This window comes from Chlorocebus sabaeus, chromosome 5 (assembly GCF_047675955.1).
Source record: "Chlorocebus sabaeus isolate Y175 chromosome 5, mChlSab1.0.hap1, whole genome shotgun sequence".
NCBI lineage: Eukaryota > Metazoa > Chordata > Mammalia > Primates > Cercopithecidae > Chlorocebus > Chlorocebus sabaeus.
The window spans coordinates 23,612,791-23,630,610 of record NC_132908.1 but is presented as its reverse complement, the minus strand read 5'-3'; the positions used below and the strand labels follow the sequence as shown (position 1 = coordinate 23,630,610).

At 45.4% G+C, this 17,820-nt stretch overlaps 1 protein-coding gene across 1 annotated transcript in view; it reads right to left on the bottom strand.

The window, feature by feature from the left end:
- Positions 1-8,526, bottom strand: part of HS3ST4 (heparan sulfate-glucosamine 3-sulfotransferase 4) — a 444,956-nt gene extending 436,430 nt beyond the window's left edge. The window contains exon 1 of the mRNA XM_037989729.2: positions 6,917-8,526. Within this exon, the coding sequence (XP_037845657.2) occupies positions 6,917-7,650 (734 nt within the window). The 5' untranslated portion in view covers positions 7,651-8,526. The remainder of the gene's footprint in view (positions 1-6,916) is intronic.
- Between the last annotated feature and the right edge of the window lie 9,294 nt (positions 8,527-17,820).

Genomic DNA, 17,820 nt, shown 5'->3' with positions numbered 1-17,820 from the left:
TCAGTAGTTGAGACTATATTTGGATTTCTGCTCTAGGATACTCATGTTGTTTAGAAAATACATTCACTTTTATTATTTCATTTATTCCTCCCAACAATCCAAAGGGAAGCAATTACCCTCAGATAAACAACGGAAGCTAAGTGAGGTCAAATAAGTTACCCAGCCAAGATCGTCCAATTTATAAGTCTCAAAGCCACGTTTTGAACCCAGATTTGTCCAGCGACAAAAACAGTGCTTTTAGAATCATAAAAAAACACTCTGTAGGGCCATGAAGCTTGTTTACACCCCAGGGCCTTGGCACTTGCTGTTCCCTCCAAGTGGAGACCTCTCCACCCAGGTCTTCACATGGAAGGGTCTTACTCTGTTACTCCATTTACATAACCTCCAAAGAGAGGTTTTCCCTAATCATCCTACTTAATATAACCCATATGTTGTCCTGGCATCATGGTACACGCCCATAATTCCAGCACTTTGGGAGGCTGAGATCAGAGGATTCCTTGAGGCCAGGAGTTTGAGACCAGCCTGGGCAACAACATGAGACTCTCGTCTTAAAGAAAATTTTTTTTTAATAATAATAACCAACATGCACACACACATTCCCCAATTACTTTCCAGGACTTTGCTACTCAAAGTGAGATCCAGACAGCAGCAGCAGCAGCAGCAGCAGCAGCAGCAGCAGCAGCAGCAGCATCTAGTAACCTTTTAGAAATGTGGACTCCTGAGCCGGGCACGGTGGCTGACGCCTCTAATCCCAGCACTTTGGGGAGACCGAGGCAGGCAGATCACAAGGTCAAGAGATCGAGACCATCCTGGCCAACATGGTGAAACTCCGTCTCTACTAAAAATACAAAAATTGGCTGGGTGTGGTGGCACACACCTGTAGTCCCAGCTACTCAGGAGGCTGAGACAGGCGAATCGCTTGAAGCAGAGATCGCACCATTGCACTCCAACCTGGCAACAGAGCGAGAGTCTGTCTCAAAAAAAGGAGAAGAAAGAGAAATGTGGACTCCCAGGCCCCTCTTCAGACTGGCTGAATCCAAATCTACATGTTAACAAGATCCCCAGATGATCCTAAACTTTACAAAGCACTACACCACACAGGTGTTGTCCAACAGAAATATAATGTGAGTCACAAGTGTAATTTTAAATTTTCTAGTAGCCACATTGAAAAGGTAAAAAGAGGCGGACTTAATTGCAAGACGTTTTACTTGATCTGAGTATAATTTCAACATGTAGTCAATCTAAAATTATTGAGTAATTTAGTATTCTGTGTATCTTATACTTACAGCACATTTCAATTTGGACATTTTTACCCATTCAATAGCCACATACAGACAGTAGCTACCATACTGGACAAAACAGCTCTGGGCCATCCATTACTTTGTTTTTCTTTTTTTTTTTTTTTTTTTTTTTGGTAAGAAACAAAGGACTTTATTACTCACAGCACAGCAAGCAGCATCAGCCAGGCTATTTGTGTCAAATCTCCTTGCTCCCAAGTCTCATGGGGAAAACATGGATAGACCCAGAGGGATGCCCACCAATGCAGTGGTTTGTGTTACAGAAGAACTCTGAGCTTAGAGAACCCAAATCCTTTACAATAAGCAGCAAGGGGCAGGCGCAGTGGATCACACCTGTAATCCCAGCACTTTGGGAGGCTGAGACAGGCAGATCACTTGAGGTTGAAAGTTCGAGATCAGCCTGACCAACATGGAGAAACCCCATCTCTACTAAAAATACAAAATTAGCTGGGCATGGTGGTGCATGCCTGTAATTCCAGCTACTCAGGAGGCTGAGGCAGGAGAATTGCTTGAACCTGGGAGGTGGAGGTCACAGTGAACTGAGATGGCACCACTGCACTCCAGCCTGGGCAACAAGAGCGAAACTCTGTCTCAAAAAAAAAAAAAAAAGCGTGTAATGAGCAGCAAGAGAGACACTGTATTATTTGCCAAAGCTATTCACCAACACCTTTGAAAAGATAGTCTGGAACAAAAGTCAATCAGGAAGATGTGCAGAACAAGGGAGACCCATGGAGCATTACCTCCCAATAGCTTCATCAACTCTCAACAGTCTTTAAGGAATCTCTCATCTGTAAAATAGAGATGACTCATACATGGTTATGTGAACTTACCCTAGACAGTATCCCTGTAATATGTATAAATATAGATATTCAGATGTTTTATACAGACATATAAAAGCTTATTATATGTATATTATTTGTAATTACATTAAAAAGGTCATAATAGATTGGCCTCTTAAGTCATTAAGGCCAGTTTTCTTTTCTGGCAGCCCCAAAGGAGTATTTGTGAAAAAGCATAGTGGTTTTCCTCTATCTCATACTACATTGCCCTACTAATCTTTTGTCTACAAGTTCAAGTCCAAATTCAGATCAAGTCTCACTTTTATCCTTAAGCTTCCCCTGATGCCTTATACTTTATTGGTAACCTACTTTGTTTTTCTTTGCAGTCTTTATCACTACCAAAATTTGTATTACATGTCATTTGGCTCTTTGTTTGCTGTCTCCACAACCCTCCTACTAAAATGTTAGTTCCAGGAGAACAGGTGCTTCATCTATCTTATTCATCACTTTATCCCCAGTACCTAATACAGTGCAGTGCATATGGTACATATTTTTTAAATAATTGAAGGAATGAATGAATGAACACAGGATATATGCTTACTAGTACTTGATGTGTGACAGTGTGGTACAGGGGAAGACATCAGCACTTTGAAATTAGACAGCAGGTTCAAATCTCACCGCAGGCACTGAATAGTCAAGCAACCCTGAGCTAATCATTTACCCTCTCGGAGTCACCTGTAAAGCGGAAATGCTGCTACATATATCACCATATCATCACAATGCTCAAATGAAATAACAGGTTGATAATGGTAGGTAGCACCAATTGCCACAATAGCTGGCATTCAATAAACACCAATGAAATTCTATCCTTCTCCATTCTCTCCCCAGTTGTCACATGCAAAATATGCTGCTGAACACTGACCATTCTCCTCTGGGTAGCATAAGCATGACTTTGTAGAGTATTTTCCTGAGTTACTTTCCCCTAGCCAATGGAATGGGTGACAGTGAAGACAACTTAAAACCATGGAAGAGCTCCCAGCTACTCAGGAGGCTGAGTCAGGAGAATCGCCTGAACCCAGGAGGCAGAGGTTTCAGTGAGCCGAGATCATGCCACTGTACTCCAGCCTGGGTGACAGAGCAAGACTCCATCTCAAAATGAAAAAAACAAACAAACAAACAAACAAATGAAAACCATGGAAAATCACTTCCCATTGCCCTGGGGCTGGATGGCTTCTATTGTAAAGTGGTCATGGTTACTGCACGCTCTGTAAACCATGAGGGAGAAAACAGCTCATGTCATCTCTGTCACCTTGATGAGATCTGCAGTGGCAGCCCGCTGGCCTGGCCCAAGGTCCTATCCCTTGGAAGAGTTTAAAGTCTTTGCCTAGAGAGCTTATAATAAGCTCATTCTGAAAACTGCACTGTAGCTTTGCCTGTTTTTAGAAAGGGAGAGGGAAGAAGGCATGGAGGGTTTAAGCTCACCCGATTTATTAATCCTGGCCTGTGTCCATTCACCAAGTGAGGCTTGCTTCTTCGTAGATTTTAACACATGCATCCCAATCCATTAGTCTATCTTGCCCTGAAAATCTGATGCACACGTTCTAATCTCAGATGTATTTTTATATCACATTAGATCAACAGCATAGGAGGAAAGCAAAACCCGGATTTAGACATAACTGAAGTGACACTGAGGAAGTGAACCTGCCAGGGCTGTTGAGTTGAATATGAGAAAATCCCAAGCCAGCTGTGCAGAGAGCAGCCCCAGTTTCTTCTTGGCTCTCCCTCTTGCTGAAAACACAAAAACCAGAAACACACACAGAATTCATAGGCTAGTGGAAGCACATTTAAACAAAATAACAATAAATAAACAGGGGAAAAAATAAAACTTTTAATTAACCTGTGGATCTCTAATAAGTCAAATAGATTCCAGCTAGCATACCCGGTATAGGAAGGAATTACACCGTTTAGGTACAGATGCCACCATTTATTTTATTTTATTTTATTTTATTTGAGACGGAGTCTCACTGTCTCCCAGGCTGGAGTGCAGTGGCGCGATCTCGGCTCACTGCAAGCTCCACCTCCCAGGTTCACGCCATTCTCCTGCCTCAGCCTCCTGAGTAGCTGGGACTACAGGCGCCTGCCAGCACGCCCGGCTAATTTTTTGTATTTTTAGTAGAGACGGGGTTTCACTGTGTTACCCAGGATGGTCTCGGTCTCCTGACCTCGTGATCCACCCATCTTGGCCTCCCAAAGTGCTGGGATTACAGGCGTGAGATGCCACCATCTAAAAGACGAAGAGTCAGACTAGGAAACCAGAAGAAAGTTTCTGACACTGGAATCAATGCCACTGATCAGTGCCATCTGATACCGAATCAATGCCACTGTTTCCTTTTCTACGATACAGTGAGAATGCTGCCTCTATTTCTATACAGGAGTGAGACAGGAGTCTGAAGAGATAGATGGAACTGATGGAAATTTCACAAATGCCTCAAAGCACTGCTGTCTGTGGTAAGGCTAGAGAGCGGTCCAAAGCAGTCCCAGCACACTCAGATCCTGTGGGTCCAACTGGTCTTCCCAAAAGCAGAGCTGGGGGGCTAATGATTCCCTCTGTGTTAGACAGACACGTATTGGCAGGCGGCTTGTTCGTAAGAGAATTTTGTGTCCAACGCTTTCAATCAGCACCACGGGGCTAGATGCTGGGGTGGGGATGAAGGACACAGAGACATCACATGGTCCCCTTAAGTGAGGATCAGGGGAATCTTGTTCTATCCACACCTCTTCACCTTCACAGTTCTGTGAGTGGCTACCAAATATTGACACTGAGCCCCAAATACCACGAGCATTGGTTGGGAGTAGGAGGCTGGGCATACCACAGCGCTGGAATAATATATTCCGGAGCCATGTCAAGCAAGGTAGTTTCTATACTTTCTCTTCCTAACACCAGCAAAAAGGAATCTAGGAAATCTGGCATCTTCTATTCTCTCATTCAGAACACTCTCCAGAGCCGGTGATGGGACTTCCTGATACACATTCCACCACACACCCTTCATTAACTTTATTTTAAATCACCCAAATAAAACACCCCTCCCCCCCCCCATTTCCAGCTGCCACAAACCCAAACACCTCAGATCTTGGAAAGATTTGATCTTTCTGCCTCCCTGAAAGGGCATTTGACAATTCTCATAATTCTAAAATTAGAAGTGGAAAAAAAAAAATCAAAAACGCAATTACCCTCATAAGGCCAAAGCTACCCCACAGAAGAAACCAGAACATTCCTACAACCAGCAATTAAACAACTAGAACCTTCCCAGACATCATGCCCCTTCTTTATTTTGCTGTTGCTGCATTAATCATCCTAACACCTTTTTAATTATGATCACAAACTGGAAGCCATGGCTTCTGATGTTATAAATACTGATTTTCCAGTTAAATTGGGCATTTGCTGTTTTATGTTTTGATAGGAAAGGGCTGTTTGAAGCCTCCTAAAATACTGCAATTAGTTTTCTCTGTTGAAACAGACAAGACATTAACAGACACATTTGCTGCTTCTCTGTAATGTGCTGGAATGTTTATGCCTAAGTGTACTTCTCTCAAGCTTTTAAAGCATAAGGCATATTTTTTTAAAGTGGAAGAAATCAATCATAATACACACTTATTATATATCTCTGAAGTTAAGTTATTTCTAAAACTTTCCCAGGCTGTAATTTAAACCTAGAAAGCACATCCCCTCAACGGGCAGGCAACCTGTCAGGAAACAATCTTTATTCTACCTATTGGCTCTGCTAAGATGATAACATCACTTTAGCTGACAAAGGCTGTGTTTCTGTTTGACAATCGCAATTAATTACCGAAATGGAATGGAGATGGAGCCAGCCATGCAGATCTGTTTCCCAGAAAGATATAAAACAGGAGGAGAGAGAGAAACAGAAAAAACAAAGGCGAAGGAGGTTTGCGTTTGGGGCATCTGCACCAGTGCCGTTTAAAATGTTATGGCTGGCAGGAAAGCTGGAGTATTAATTTATTTTACCTGCACTTAACTTTCTAGTCCTCTCTTCTCCCTTTCTCTCACCACCGGCAGACGGTGGGAAAGGAGGGAGATGAACATCTCACAAAACAGAAGCTCCAATCTGTTGCGAAAGAGGCGGAGATTAGACAGGGCACGGTCTGGGGCATAAAAACTCTCAGGGCACCAACTGTCATGCAGACATTGACGCTTCTGGTGCAAAATCAACTCCGTGCTCATTCAGCCAAGGGGGATGGAAAGTTATGGAGGTGGGAGGCATCCTTTCTTTACTAGAAAGCCAAAACACCAGCATGATCTTTGTAACTGTTCCCTATTCATTTTGCTCTGACCTTAACACGCTCAAGTTGAATTCCAGCCACGCAAATGCGTTTGAGGGTGATTTTAAGAGATTGCAGGGGACCTCAAATCCCCTTAGTCAATTTAGCCATCCTGTCTCACTCCTCAGCGTCCTCAGCCCAGAATCCCAGAATCCCGCAAGAGCCTGGGTTCGGAAACACCCAGCAGGCACGAGGGCTGGGGATTCCCAGGCTGGGAGCTGGGCAGATTCAGACTGCGCTCCTTGGAAGAGGAGCGCGGGAGGCAGGGCAGGGTGACACCTCCTCTCCTCGCCCTGAAATAAAGTGATCTTTCGCTGGAGTCCAGCCCTCTCAGCCGATCCCCCTGAGCAAAGCCTCCAGGGCTTTGCAGAAGAGCCCTCGCGGGGGCTTGGGCCTCTCGGGACGGTGCCTGGATGCTCGAAGGGCGTGGAAAGCCGCGGCTTCCCCTCCGCGTCTCCCCCACGCGTCTCCACCAGCCCGCGGAGCCCAGGGTCCTACCTGTACCACTCCAACCCCTTTTCGTAGTTCCTGTCGAAGAAGTGCGGCTCTACGCCCACCGCCCGCACGTCCGGGTGTACGCGGATCGCCTCCAGAAGCGCGCGGGTTCCTCCTTTCTTGACCCCGATGATGAGCGCCTGTGGCAGCTTCTTCTCCCCATAGTCAGGGGTGCTGACGGCGCCGCCCCTCTCGCTGCTCCCGTTGGCCGCTCTCCGGCCTGCGAGATCCTCGTCGGTGGTGCTGGACTCCTGCGCTTCCCTCTCTGGCAGCGCGCTCTGAGCCGTGATCATCTCGCTGGGGGCCAGCGGGGTCCGAAGCCAGGGGTCCCGGGCGCCTCCGCCGCCGCTCGGCAGCCCCCAGCCGTCGGTCCCGGGGGCGGCGGGCTGCTCGGGGGGCTCGGGCGGCTCCCCGCGGCTCGCGTTGTCCAGCGGCGGCGGCGCGGGTGGCTGCGAGGGGGCGCCGAGGCGCACGGGGGGAGGCAGCAGAGAGGGTGGCGGCGGGCTCGGCGGGGGCTCGGCGGCGGCGCCCGGCGACTCCTGCAGCGCCAGGGGGAATTGCAGGGAGCCCGAGCCGCCCAGGAGGCTGTAGCACAGGTAGGTGACAGACAGGGACAAGGTGCACATAAAAAGCAGCTTGCGCGCCGGCGGCCCCTTAGCAGAGGCGCCGGGCGGCGGCGGCGCGGCCAGAGGTGGAGGCGGAGGCGGAGGCGGAGGAGGTGCGGGCCACCGGGCCATCGCGGCTCCCGGCTCGCGGCGGCGGCGGCGGCGGCGGCAGCCCCCGGCGCTGCCCGGACATGGTTTCAGCCGCCGCCCCCGCCGCCGCCGCCGCCGCCGCCGCTGCCCAGCCGCCCCGGCTGCATGAAGCGACGCCGCTGCGCCCCCGGCCCTGGCCGCTGTCCCGCTGCGCCAGGGGGGAGCCCGGCCGCATGGCCCCCCGCCCCAGGCTGGCCGCCGAGTCCGGGTGGCCCCCGCACCAGTGCCCCCCCCCCCTCAGCCTCAGGCAAGGGGACCGAGGGGGGCGCGTGGACCCGCCGGCGGCACCTGCTCCGTCTGCAGCGCCCCCGCTTCCCCGGCTCCGCTGCGGCTCCTGCTTCAGCCTCTGCCGCCGCCGCCGCGCGCTGTTGCAGCCCCGAGTTCCTTCCCCGCTGCTAACTTTCTGCCGGGAGAGAGGAGACGCGCGGAGGGGAGGAGGAGGGGGCCGGGCGCGCGCCCGGCGCCGCCGAGGGAAGGGGGGTGCGCCTCGCGCGCGCCTGCGAAGGGGGGCGCAGGAGCGGAGGCGTGCGCTAGGGCTGGGGCACCCGGGAGAGCGGAGATCGTGCCCCCCAACCCCCAGCATGCACTCACTTGGGGTGTTCCCCACCCCACCTCGCGTACTCCCCTCCCTTGGGAGCTCGGGACGCCGTGTTCTCCATTCCTTTGCCCCAGTACTTTTAGAGAGGTAGAGCCCAACGCCAGCCGCCGGTGCCGCGCACCGGGAGCTGGAAGACAGCGGGTGACGAAGCTCTCGCTTCCGCTTTTCCCCTGGGACTCCAACTCAGCCCATCCCCGACCCTCCCTTCTCTCGCCCGGGATATCCTCCTGCCTCCGGCCCAGGAGTGAATCCTTCTCTACAACCGCTTTCCCATCCCAACTTCCATCTTTCCAGCCACCCCCCCCCCCCACCCCCATCTTCTCTTGAAGCTCCTGATGGGTGGAGCTTTGACACAATCCCCCAGGTTTCTCAGCCCCAGAGCTTTTCCCTCTGTCCCATCACCAGGTGACAACACTTTCTGCTCCAAGAGATGAGGCTTAATCACTTAATCCTCGACAGGCTTAATCACAGGTGCACACCCCTGCGCCTCTTTGGGGGCATTGCCACTAACAGAGTTCATGGTTTCCTGGACTGAAATAGTGTGGGACCATTGTCGCTCTGAACACCTAATAAGCAGAGACAAGCTGGGTTGCAGGGTGTCTGTGCATCGCCTCGCTGAAATTTTTTAAGTGTATTTTCTTTGCAGAGAGATCTCCACCCCTCACCTCCCTCTCCTGGGGGAAAATGGTAAACATCAGAAGGCTTTGGAAGATTCACAACTAGGCTTTGCTTCCTGTTGCATCTTGCTCAGGGAAGTGAGGGAAATGGGAGAAAGAGACAAAGTGATCAACTGAGGCACTCCAGCAAACTCTGCTTTCCGCAACAGGGGCTGGCTCTGCACAGAGCTCCGCCAGGTGCCTCCTGGGGGTGGCTCTAGTGAGTCCCATTTGCCCCCCAGCCACAGCTGGGTGCCTGACGGGGCTGCTTTCCCCTAGTTAGCTGTTGTGACTGGCATCTGTGATTTTGTTTGATCACGTAATAGGAAAACCAGTTGAAAGACAATGTATATAATGTCTAAATATTAACGAGATACCTAGTGCCAAAGAGAAAAAAAATATTAATCAAATAAGATGAAGAACACGGACTTTTCCCTGAGTGAACAAAAGCTCACTGCTGCTCTCAGCTGGACACGAGTTTCCTTCACTGCAGCTTTAGTTCAGATAAAGATTATTCCTTTATAATATATTTTTTATGGTACACTGGAGACCTCTGAAATGCAGAGTCTGGTGTCCTGTAAATCATTCTGTGTAACTAGGGATGCTTTTTCAAACAGCACACAACTGCGTTACTGTAATGTCAATGGGAAGGGGCCAACTGGAACGGAGAGAAACACAAGCACTGCCCAGCCCTTGTTGTGCTTGGAGGGGTACTCCAAGCTGGTCGTCCAGGAAGCCTGGGTTGCAACAGATATTGCCATGTCAGCGACCAGTCTCCCTTTCAAGGCCCAGGCACTAGATGTCCGGCATATGGCCCAGGTCCTCCTTGCAGTTCCTGCCTAACACCCAAACTTTTCTATCTCCCCTCTCAGCAATCCAAACGAATCAGCTCCATGCCCAGTTTTACTAAAGATGGCTCTCAAATTTGGAAAGGTTTTGGTAAAACGGTATCAAAACCAACAGTGGCAAATGGAGATCTGAATGTGGCCAGCACAGTGATATTAAAAAATGTAAACAGGCTGCAAGAGTTTAAATTGGGGGTTTTCCCAAAAGAGGGAAAAAAAAAAAAAAAAAAAAAAAACCTTAGAGAGGACGTTACTGTTGAAAAATCAGCAGATCCAGGACTTTGAGCCCCTCCCTCAGAGCCAAGAAGCTGCTACCCCTTTAGATAGAGTGAATATGCTGACGTTTTCACAGTGTCATACAAGTTGCCCCACACACATTTATGTCACTTGCCTTGACACTGCTAGTAAGGACGTTTCTCAGTATTCCTTTTGCCTCCAATCCTCATATAGTCACGCTTTAATAACAAACTCTTGAAAGAATAGAGCCCTTTTGGTCAAGTGTCAGGCCCACAAGTGATGGAGAGGAGGTGGGCTTTTTTTGGAGAGGAACTTTGTCAATTTCACACTTAAGCAGTTGCCTATTTTTTATCTACTTTTGAGCCAGGCTTTTTCTAGGAGCAAGTCCTTGAGAAACCTACAATGAAAAGTAGCGGCTACCTACACAGGGCGAACTCGACGTCATCCAGCCATTCCTAATGGATCTGAAGACTCGATGGAAGATAGTTTTCTGTTTCCCCTGCCAACACCCGCAGAATTCCTCTAACTGGTCACCTGGCCTCACTCTGCCTCGTTTCTATTCATCCTAGACAACAATAGCAGATCAATGTTTCTGAGGCAACGTTTCTTAGCTCTACCAATGGCCCCTCTGACTCGAAAAACCATTATCTCACTACCTAACTAATAAACTCCAACCTCTTTACCTTGGTACTCAAGGTTCCCCCTACCTTTGGTGTATCTCACAGTCCTGCCAAACCAAACGGTGCATGCTGTCCAAACACACACGCTGCATTCTTCTCTTCTGTCTCCGCAGTATCATACGATAACGTTCGAGCAAAGCTGTCATTTGCTAGCTAAGTGGCTTTTGGACAGGTCATTTTACCTCCCTCAGCCTAGGTTTCTGCATATATAAATAATGGATAAGACTCACTTCAAATTGTTTTTATAAAGAATTAAATTGAATTAGCTAGAATATGCAAAAATCCCTGGCTCCCTGCCCAACATGGGGAGGCTATCAATAATTATTCACATCTAAATATTGGCCCATGCCATGCTCTGCTTCCTTTTCCTATTAAAACTTTATTCTTGAAAAATATGTGTGTACTCTTTCTCCAAAACTATCCCAGTGTATCAGCTAAAGTTCACTGTCCTAAGATGTTCTGTTTGTAGCATTTGTAATGTCAAGTCTAATGCCTTCTGGAGTATTGGTACAGTTTTAGGTTTTTTTGTTTGCTTATTTCCTATAAAATAAAATCACTGGAAGGATTCCTAGTAACTCAAATAACTAAAGAGAATTTTTAAAAATCAACAAACAGCAAAAACTGGCTTTGGAAAGGACAGTACAGTGTGTGGTGGTCATTCTGACATTCATCCAATATTGTCCAGTCTCCTTGTGGACATCTGGTAGGGATATACTTCCCTGGCCCCTTAAAGTTAGGTGTGACTATGGGCTGCTTTGGCTACTGAAACATGAACGGAAGTGAAGTTTTGTCCCTTCCAGGCAGAAGCCTTGAGAGGCAGAAGGAGATTTGCCAGGGTCTGTTTTCCCTCCCTAGCAATTGCAGAAGAAAAGGGTTGAATACAGGGTCTTAGCTTCTGTATTAGGCCTTTTTCTTACTGCTATAAATAAATACCTGAGTCTGGGTAATTTGTAAAGAGAAGAGGTTTACTTGGCTCACGGTTCTGCAGGCTGCACAGGAAGCATTATGTTGCCATCTGCTTGGCTTCCGGGAGGCCTCAGGAACTTACAATCCTGGTGGAAGGTGAAAGGGCAACAGTCACATCGCATGGCCAGAGCAAGAGCAAGAGAGCAAGGCATGAGGTGATATGCACCTCAGAGAACTCACTCACTGTCACTAGAATATTACCAAGGGGGTGGTGCTAAACCATTCATGAGAAATCTGCCCCCATGATACATTTACCTCCCGCCAGGCCCCACTTCCAACACTGGGGATTACAATTCAACATGAGATTTGAGCAGAGACACACATCCAAACTATTTCAGCACCCAACTACTCAATCCCGCACATTGATTAAGGATAATACAGATCCAGCCCCTCGTGACAGGTACATGATCAAGAAATAGATCTGTGTTGTTTTCAGCTCCTGAGACTTACGGCTTGGTTATTACCACAGCACAACCTAGACTACCTGACTGATTAAAGCACACATGCTATTAATTTTCCGTGCTGTTGACCAAGATGGCTTCATTCCTCCAATATTAGAAATCCCCTTCACAAAAGTAGATAAATGAAAGATTAAAAGCCCCATCAGTTACAAAAGAAAAGTCTCCCAGAAATATAGGCAGAACTTGTCTCATGTATAGCAACTATATCTCCTCGGTTCATCTTTCACCTGTTGATTAAAAAGTATATCTGTAAGCTGGACATAGTGGCTGATGCTTGCAATCCCAGCACTTAAAGAAGCTGAGGTAAGATCACTTGAGCCCAGTAGTTCAAGAGCAGCCTGAGCAAACTAGTGAAACCCCATCTCTACAAAAAAACAAACAAACAAATAAAAGTATCTCTACAGAAATCTGGAGGTAAGCCTCCAGACAAAGCCAACATGGTGATAAAGGACAACATTGTATACTTGTAAAAAGATTTAAAACAGAATAATAGTGGCCATGAACATACAAGACCTTACATTGAAAAGACCTTGCGCTTACGTAGGAAATAGAAATTGCTTAGAGCTGAAAGCACAACAGGACAAAATCTGGTGGAGAGAATTGAGCAACACTCATAAGAAAGATTATAGATTCAAATATACTTTCCCCCCAAAACAAAATTTTAAAACAAATAAGCTACATGTTCAATTCAAGAAGTTAGAAAAAGAGCAAGAGTCAGGAAGTAAGGAAATAATAAAGATAAGAGCCAAGCATATGTTTATATTTATTTGCTGTTTATTTCTTGTTATGGACTGAATTGTGCCCCGCTCTCCCTGCCTCCGAATTCAAAATGCTGAAGCCCTAACCTCCAATGTGACTGTATCAGAAGACAGGGTCTTTAGGAGGTGATTAAGGTTAAATGAGGTCATACATGTAGAATCCTAATTAGATAGGACTGTAGCTAGAGAAGAAGAAATGATCTCTATTCCACTCCCTCTCTTTCTCCCTCTCCATGTGAAGACACAGTAAGAAGGTCGCCATCCGCAAGACAAAAAGAGAGCCTGTGCCGGAACTGGACCATGCTGGACACCTGATCTTGGACTTCCAGTTTTCAGAACTGTGAGAAAATAAATTTCCTAGGCCGGGCGCGGTGGCTTACGCCTGTACTCCTGGCACTTTGGAAGGCCAAGGTGGGTAGATTACGAGGTCAGGAGATCAAGAACATCCTGGCTAACACGGTGATACCCTGTCTGTACTGGAAATACAAAAAATTAGCCGGGCGTGGTGGCAAGCGCCTGAGGTCCCAGCTACTCTGGAGGCTGAGGCAGCAGAATCGCTTGAACCTGAGTGGCGCAGGTTGCAGTGAGCCAAGATAGTGCCACTGTATTCCAGCCTGGGGCACAGAGCAAGACTCCATGTCAAAAAAAAGAAGAAAGAAAGAAAGAGAGAGAGAAAGAAAGAAAGAGAGAGAGAGAAAGAAGGGAAGAGAAGGGAGGGGAGGGGAGGGAAGGGAAGGGAAGGGAAGCGAAGGGAAGGGAAATTTCCTTTGTTTAGAAATGCCACCTAATCTATTATATTTTGTTACAGCAGCTTGAGATGACATTTACCTTTCATGTTTTATGTTTATTTGCATGTTTATCATATTCTTATAAGTTTTCTATTGCTTGCTTGCTATCTTATTGATTCAAAAAAGTCTCTTATTATTAGAGGTATCTGGTTTTCTTTCTATCATATATCTTCCAATTATTGAATTACCAATTTGCCTTTACTAATTAACTGGTTGTAGTGTTTCTGATGACATATGTTTTTCATTATTATGTAGTCAATGTCTCAATGATGTTTCTTGTGTATTTTACCTTTGCTGGAAAAAGGCATCCCTCAAACTATGTAAATATTCATCTATACTTTCTTCTGGGACATTTTTGTTTATTGTCTACACATAAATGTTTAAACCATCTGAAATTCATGTTTGTGTATAGTTTTACCAAGCTATCTAACTATTTATTATTTTCCTAGCACTAGTTATTTCCCAATGGTTTGAAACTCCAATGTCGTAATAAATCCATAATGTTGGAATTTTCCATCTAGAAACATAGGGGTCCAATCTCCATTAATTCAAATATTTTCTCATATTGGACCTTCTATAATTTCATTGACATAAACCCTGCACAAACCTGGAACTGGATTAGTGTTTTGACGTCTAATTCTGCTTTGTTCAGTTTTATAAATCTCTTTCTATCCTTTTGTTTCACTCATGTATTCACTCTCAATTGTCAGTTTTAAGCGACTAGTATATTCCTGGCCCTGAATTAGACATGGAGGATAAAGTAGTGAGATGGACAGCAAGGCCTCTGTCCTCACTAAAGTTTAATAAAATGAGATGAGTACTAACAGAGAGAAAATACAGTTAGGCATGGTGGCTCACGCCTGTAATCCCAGTGCTCTGGGAGGTCGAGGTGAGAAGATCACTTGATACCGGGAGTTTCAGACCAGCCTGGGCAACATAGTAAGACCGCCATCTCTACAAAATATTTTAAAAATTAGCCTGGTGCAGTGGTGCACGCCCGTAGTCCTAACTTATCAAGAGTTTGAGGCAGAAGGATCACTTGAGCCTGGGAGTTGGAGGCTGCAGTGAGCTATGATCACGCCATTGCATTCCAACCTGGATGACAGAGAAAGATGCTGTCTCTAAAACAAGAGAGAGAGAGAGAATACAGAACGCCAGATGCTGTGGAAGCACATTTTATTATTATTATTATTATTATTATTTTATTATTATTATTATACTTTAAGTTCTAGGGTACATGTGCACAACGTGCAGGTTTGTTACATATGTATACATGTGCCATGTTGGTGTGCTGCACTCATTAACTCGTCATTTACATTGGGTATATCTCCTAATGCTATCCCTTCCTACTCCCCCAACCCCACGACAGACCCCGGTGTGTGATGTTCCCCACCCTGTGTCAAAGTGTTCTCATTGTTCAATTCCCGCCTATGAGTGAGAACATGCGGTGTTTGGTTTTCTGTCCTTGTGATAGTTTGCTCAGAATGATGATTTCTGGTTTCATCCATGTTCCTACAAAGGACATGAACTCATCTTTTTTTACGGCTGCATAGTATTCCATGGGGTATACGTGCCACATTTTCTTAATCCAGTCTATCATTGATGGACATTTGGGTTGGTTCCAAGTCTTTGCTATTGTGAATAGTGCCGCAATAAACATGCATGTGCATGTGTCTTTATAGCAGCATGATTTATAATCCTTTGTGTATATACCCAGTAATGGGATGGCTGGGTCAAATGGTATTTCTAGTTCTAGATCCTTGAGGAATCACCACACTGTCTTCCACAATGGTGGAACTAGCTTACAGTCCCACCAACAGTGTAAAGGAAGCACATTGTTAAAGCACCTAACCTAGAGTACAGGCATGAGAGAACCCTTCACAGAGGAAGGGACATGTATGTCCATATGCAGTATAAAGAAAAAATGGGATTAAGCCAGGTAAAGCAAGAAGGAGATTATTTTTAGTATGTGCAACATCCACCCATTTCACTCATTATACATACACATAGCAACTTAAATTGAAGGCAGCTTCCCTAAGAGAAAACAAGTATTTGCCAAAAACTACAGCAAACATTATGACAAAACATGATGACATATTAAAACCAAACCATTTAATGGAAGGAACAATGCAAGTGTGCCTTCCAGTGTAGCTTCTATTCATCAGGCTACTGGCATCTGCAGTTAATGCAATAAGATAAGAAAACATAATAAGGACATGACAGTTGGGAAGAAATAAACAAATCATTATTTGCCAACTATATGCTTATTGCCAAAGAAAATCTACCAACAAAAAAGCTTGGCAAAGCTGGTGAATAAAATTCAAAATACAGGTCCGGTGCAGAGGCTCACACCTGTAATCCCAGCACTTTGGGAGGCTGAAGCAGGAGGATCACTTGAGGCCAGGAGTTCGAGACCAGCCTGGGCAACATTGCAAGACCCCATCTCTACTAAAACAAATTAAAAACAAAAATTTAAAATTGAAAGAGTAACCACATTTCTATATACAATCAGGATACAACTTGAAAATATAACTGTAAAAGAATATCTTATTCAGAACTACAATCAATTCCAATAAGTACTTAGAAATAAACTTAATAAATGGCAAGCAAACTAATACTTATTTAACAGCAGAAATTTATTGTCACACAGTTCTGGAAGCTAGATGTCTGAAATCAAGGTGTCAGTGTGTCATGTTGTCTCTGAGACTCTGGGGAAAATCCTTCTTTGCCTCTTCCTAGCTTCTGGTGGTAGCCAATTCTTGGTATTCTTGCAGCTCTGTCACTCCGGTTTCTGTTTCCATCATCACAGGGCATTTTTCCGGTCTCTACTTTTCTTTCTTTCTTTCTTTCTTTCTTTCTTTTTTTTTTTTTTTTGAGACTGAGTCTCGCTCTGTCGCCCAGGCTGGAGTGCAGTGGCGCTATCTAGGCTCACTGCAACCTCCACCTCCCAGGTTCATGCAATTCTCCTGCCTCAGCTTCCCAAGTAGCTGGTATTACAGGCACCTGCCTTGGTCTTCTTGTAAGGTCACCTGTCGTAGTGGGCGAGGTCATAACCTAACAACCTTATGCTAACTTGATTTCATCTACAATGACCCTATTTCTAAATAGGGTCCCACTCACAGGTACTGAAGGTTAGGCCTTCAACTTACGTTTTTGGAGGACACGATTCAACCCAGAACGCATATAAAAACACACAAATATGTAAATAAATAAAACCTACACATTTATGTATGTATCATATTGATGAATTAAATATTCAGATTGTAAAAATACAGTTATCACCATTAATCAATCAGTTCCAAATAATTTCAAACAAAACCCCAACAGAGTTGGGTGTGGTTTTGAATTGTGTATAATTTGATACATTGATTCTAAATTTCACATGGAAGTATGGAAGTAATACTAACTGCTCTTTGAGATAAGTCAGAGAAACGACTCTCCCTTTAAGAAGGAAATGAGGTTTTAATTAACATTAAAGCAAACATTCCAATAAATTTCTTAGCCCAAGAAGTATGTTGTTTATGCAGGTGCAATAATGTAAATCTGTGTTCTGATAAAGCCGAATTTACAATCTCATGGAATAATCAAGTAGTTTGGGGTCTTCGAGATTAAAATGAAGCTACCATATAAATGTATTCTAAGGAGGAATAAATGTAACTACATACTCTAATGTCTATTATCAGTGAGAAAAAATGAGCTATTTAATAAGGCATTAGGCAAATCATAAGCAAGAAGAGAAAATCAGTTTCCCCCTGCCCCCATAAAGAAAAGAAAATCTGGACAGATTAAATACCTAAGTATGAAAAGAAAAGCTTATGGTTGGGTGCGGTGGCTCACACCTGTAATTCCAACACTTTTGGGAGACCAAAACAAGAGAATTGTTTAGGCCCAGGAGTTCAAGATCAGCCTGGGCAACATAGGGGTACCCTGTCTCTACAAAAAATAAATGAGCATGGTGGCTTGGGTCTGCAGTCCCAGCCACTTAGGAGGTTGAGGCTGCAGTGAGCCATTAATTGCAGTCCAGCCTGAGCAACAGAACAAGACCCTGTCTGAAAAGAAAAGAAAAGAAAAAAGAAAAAGAAAAGAAAAGAAAAAAGCTTTTGCAGGTTTGTAAGAAAACATAGGATATTATCCCTGTAACATTCAGGTAGGAGTGTCATAAA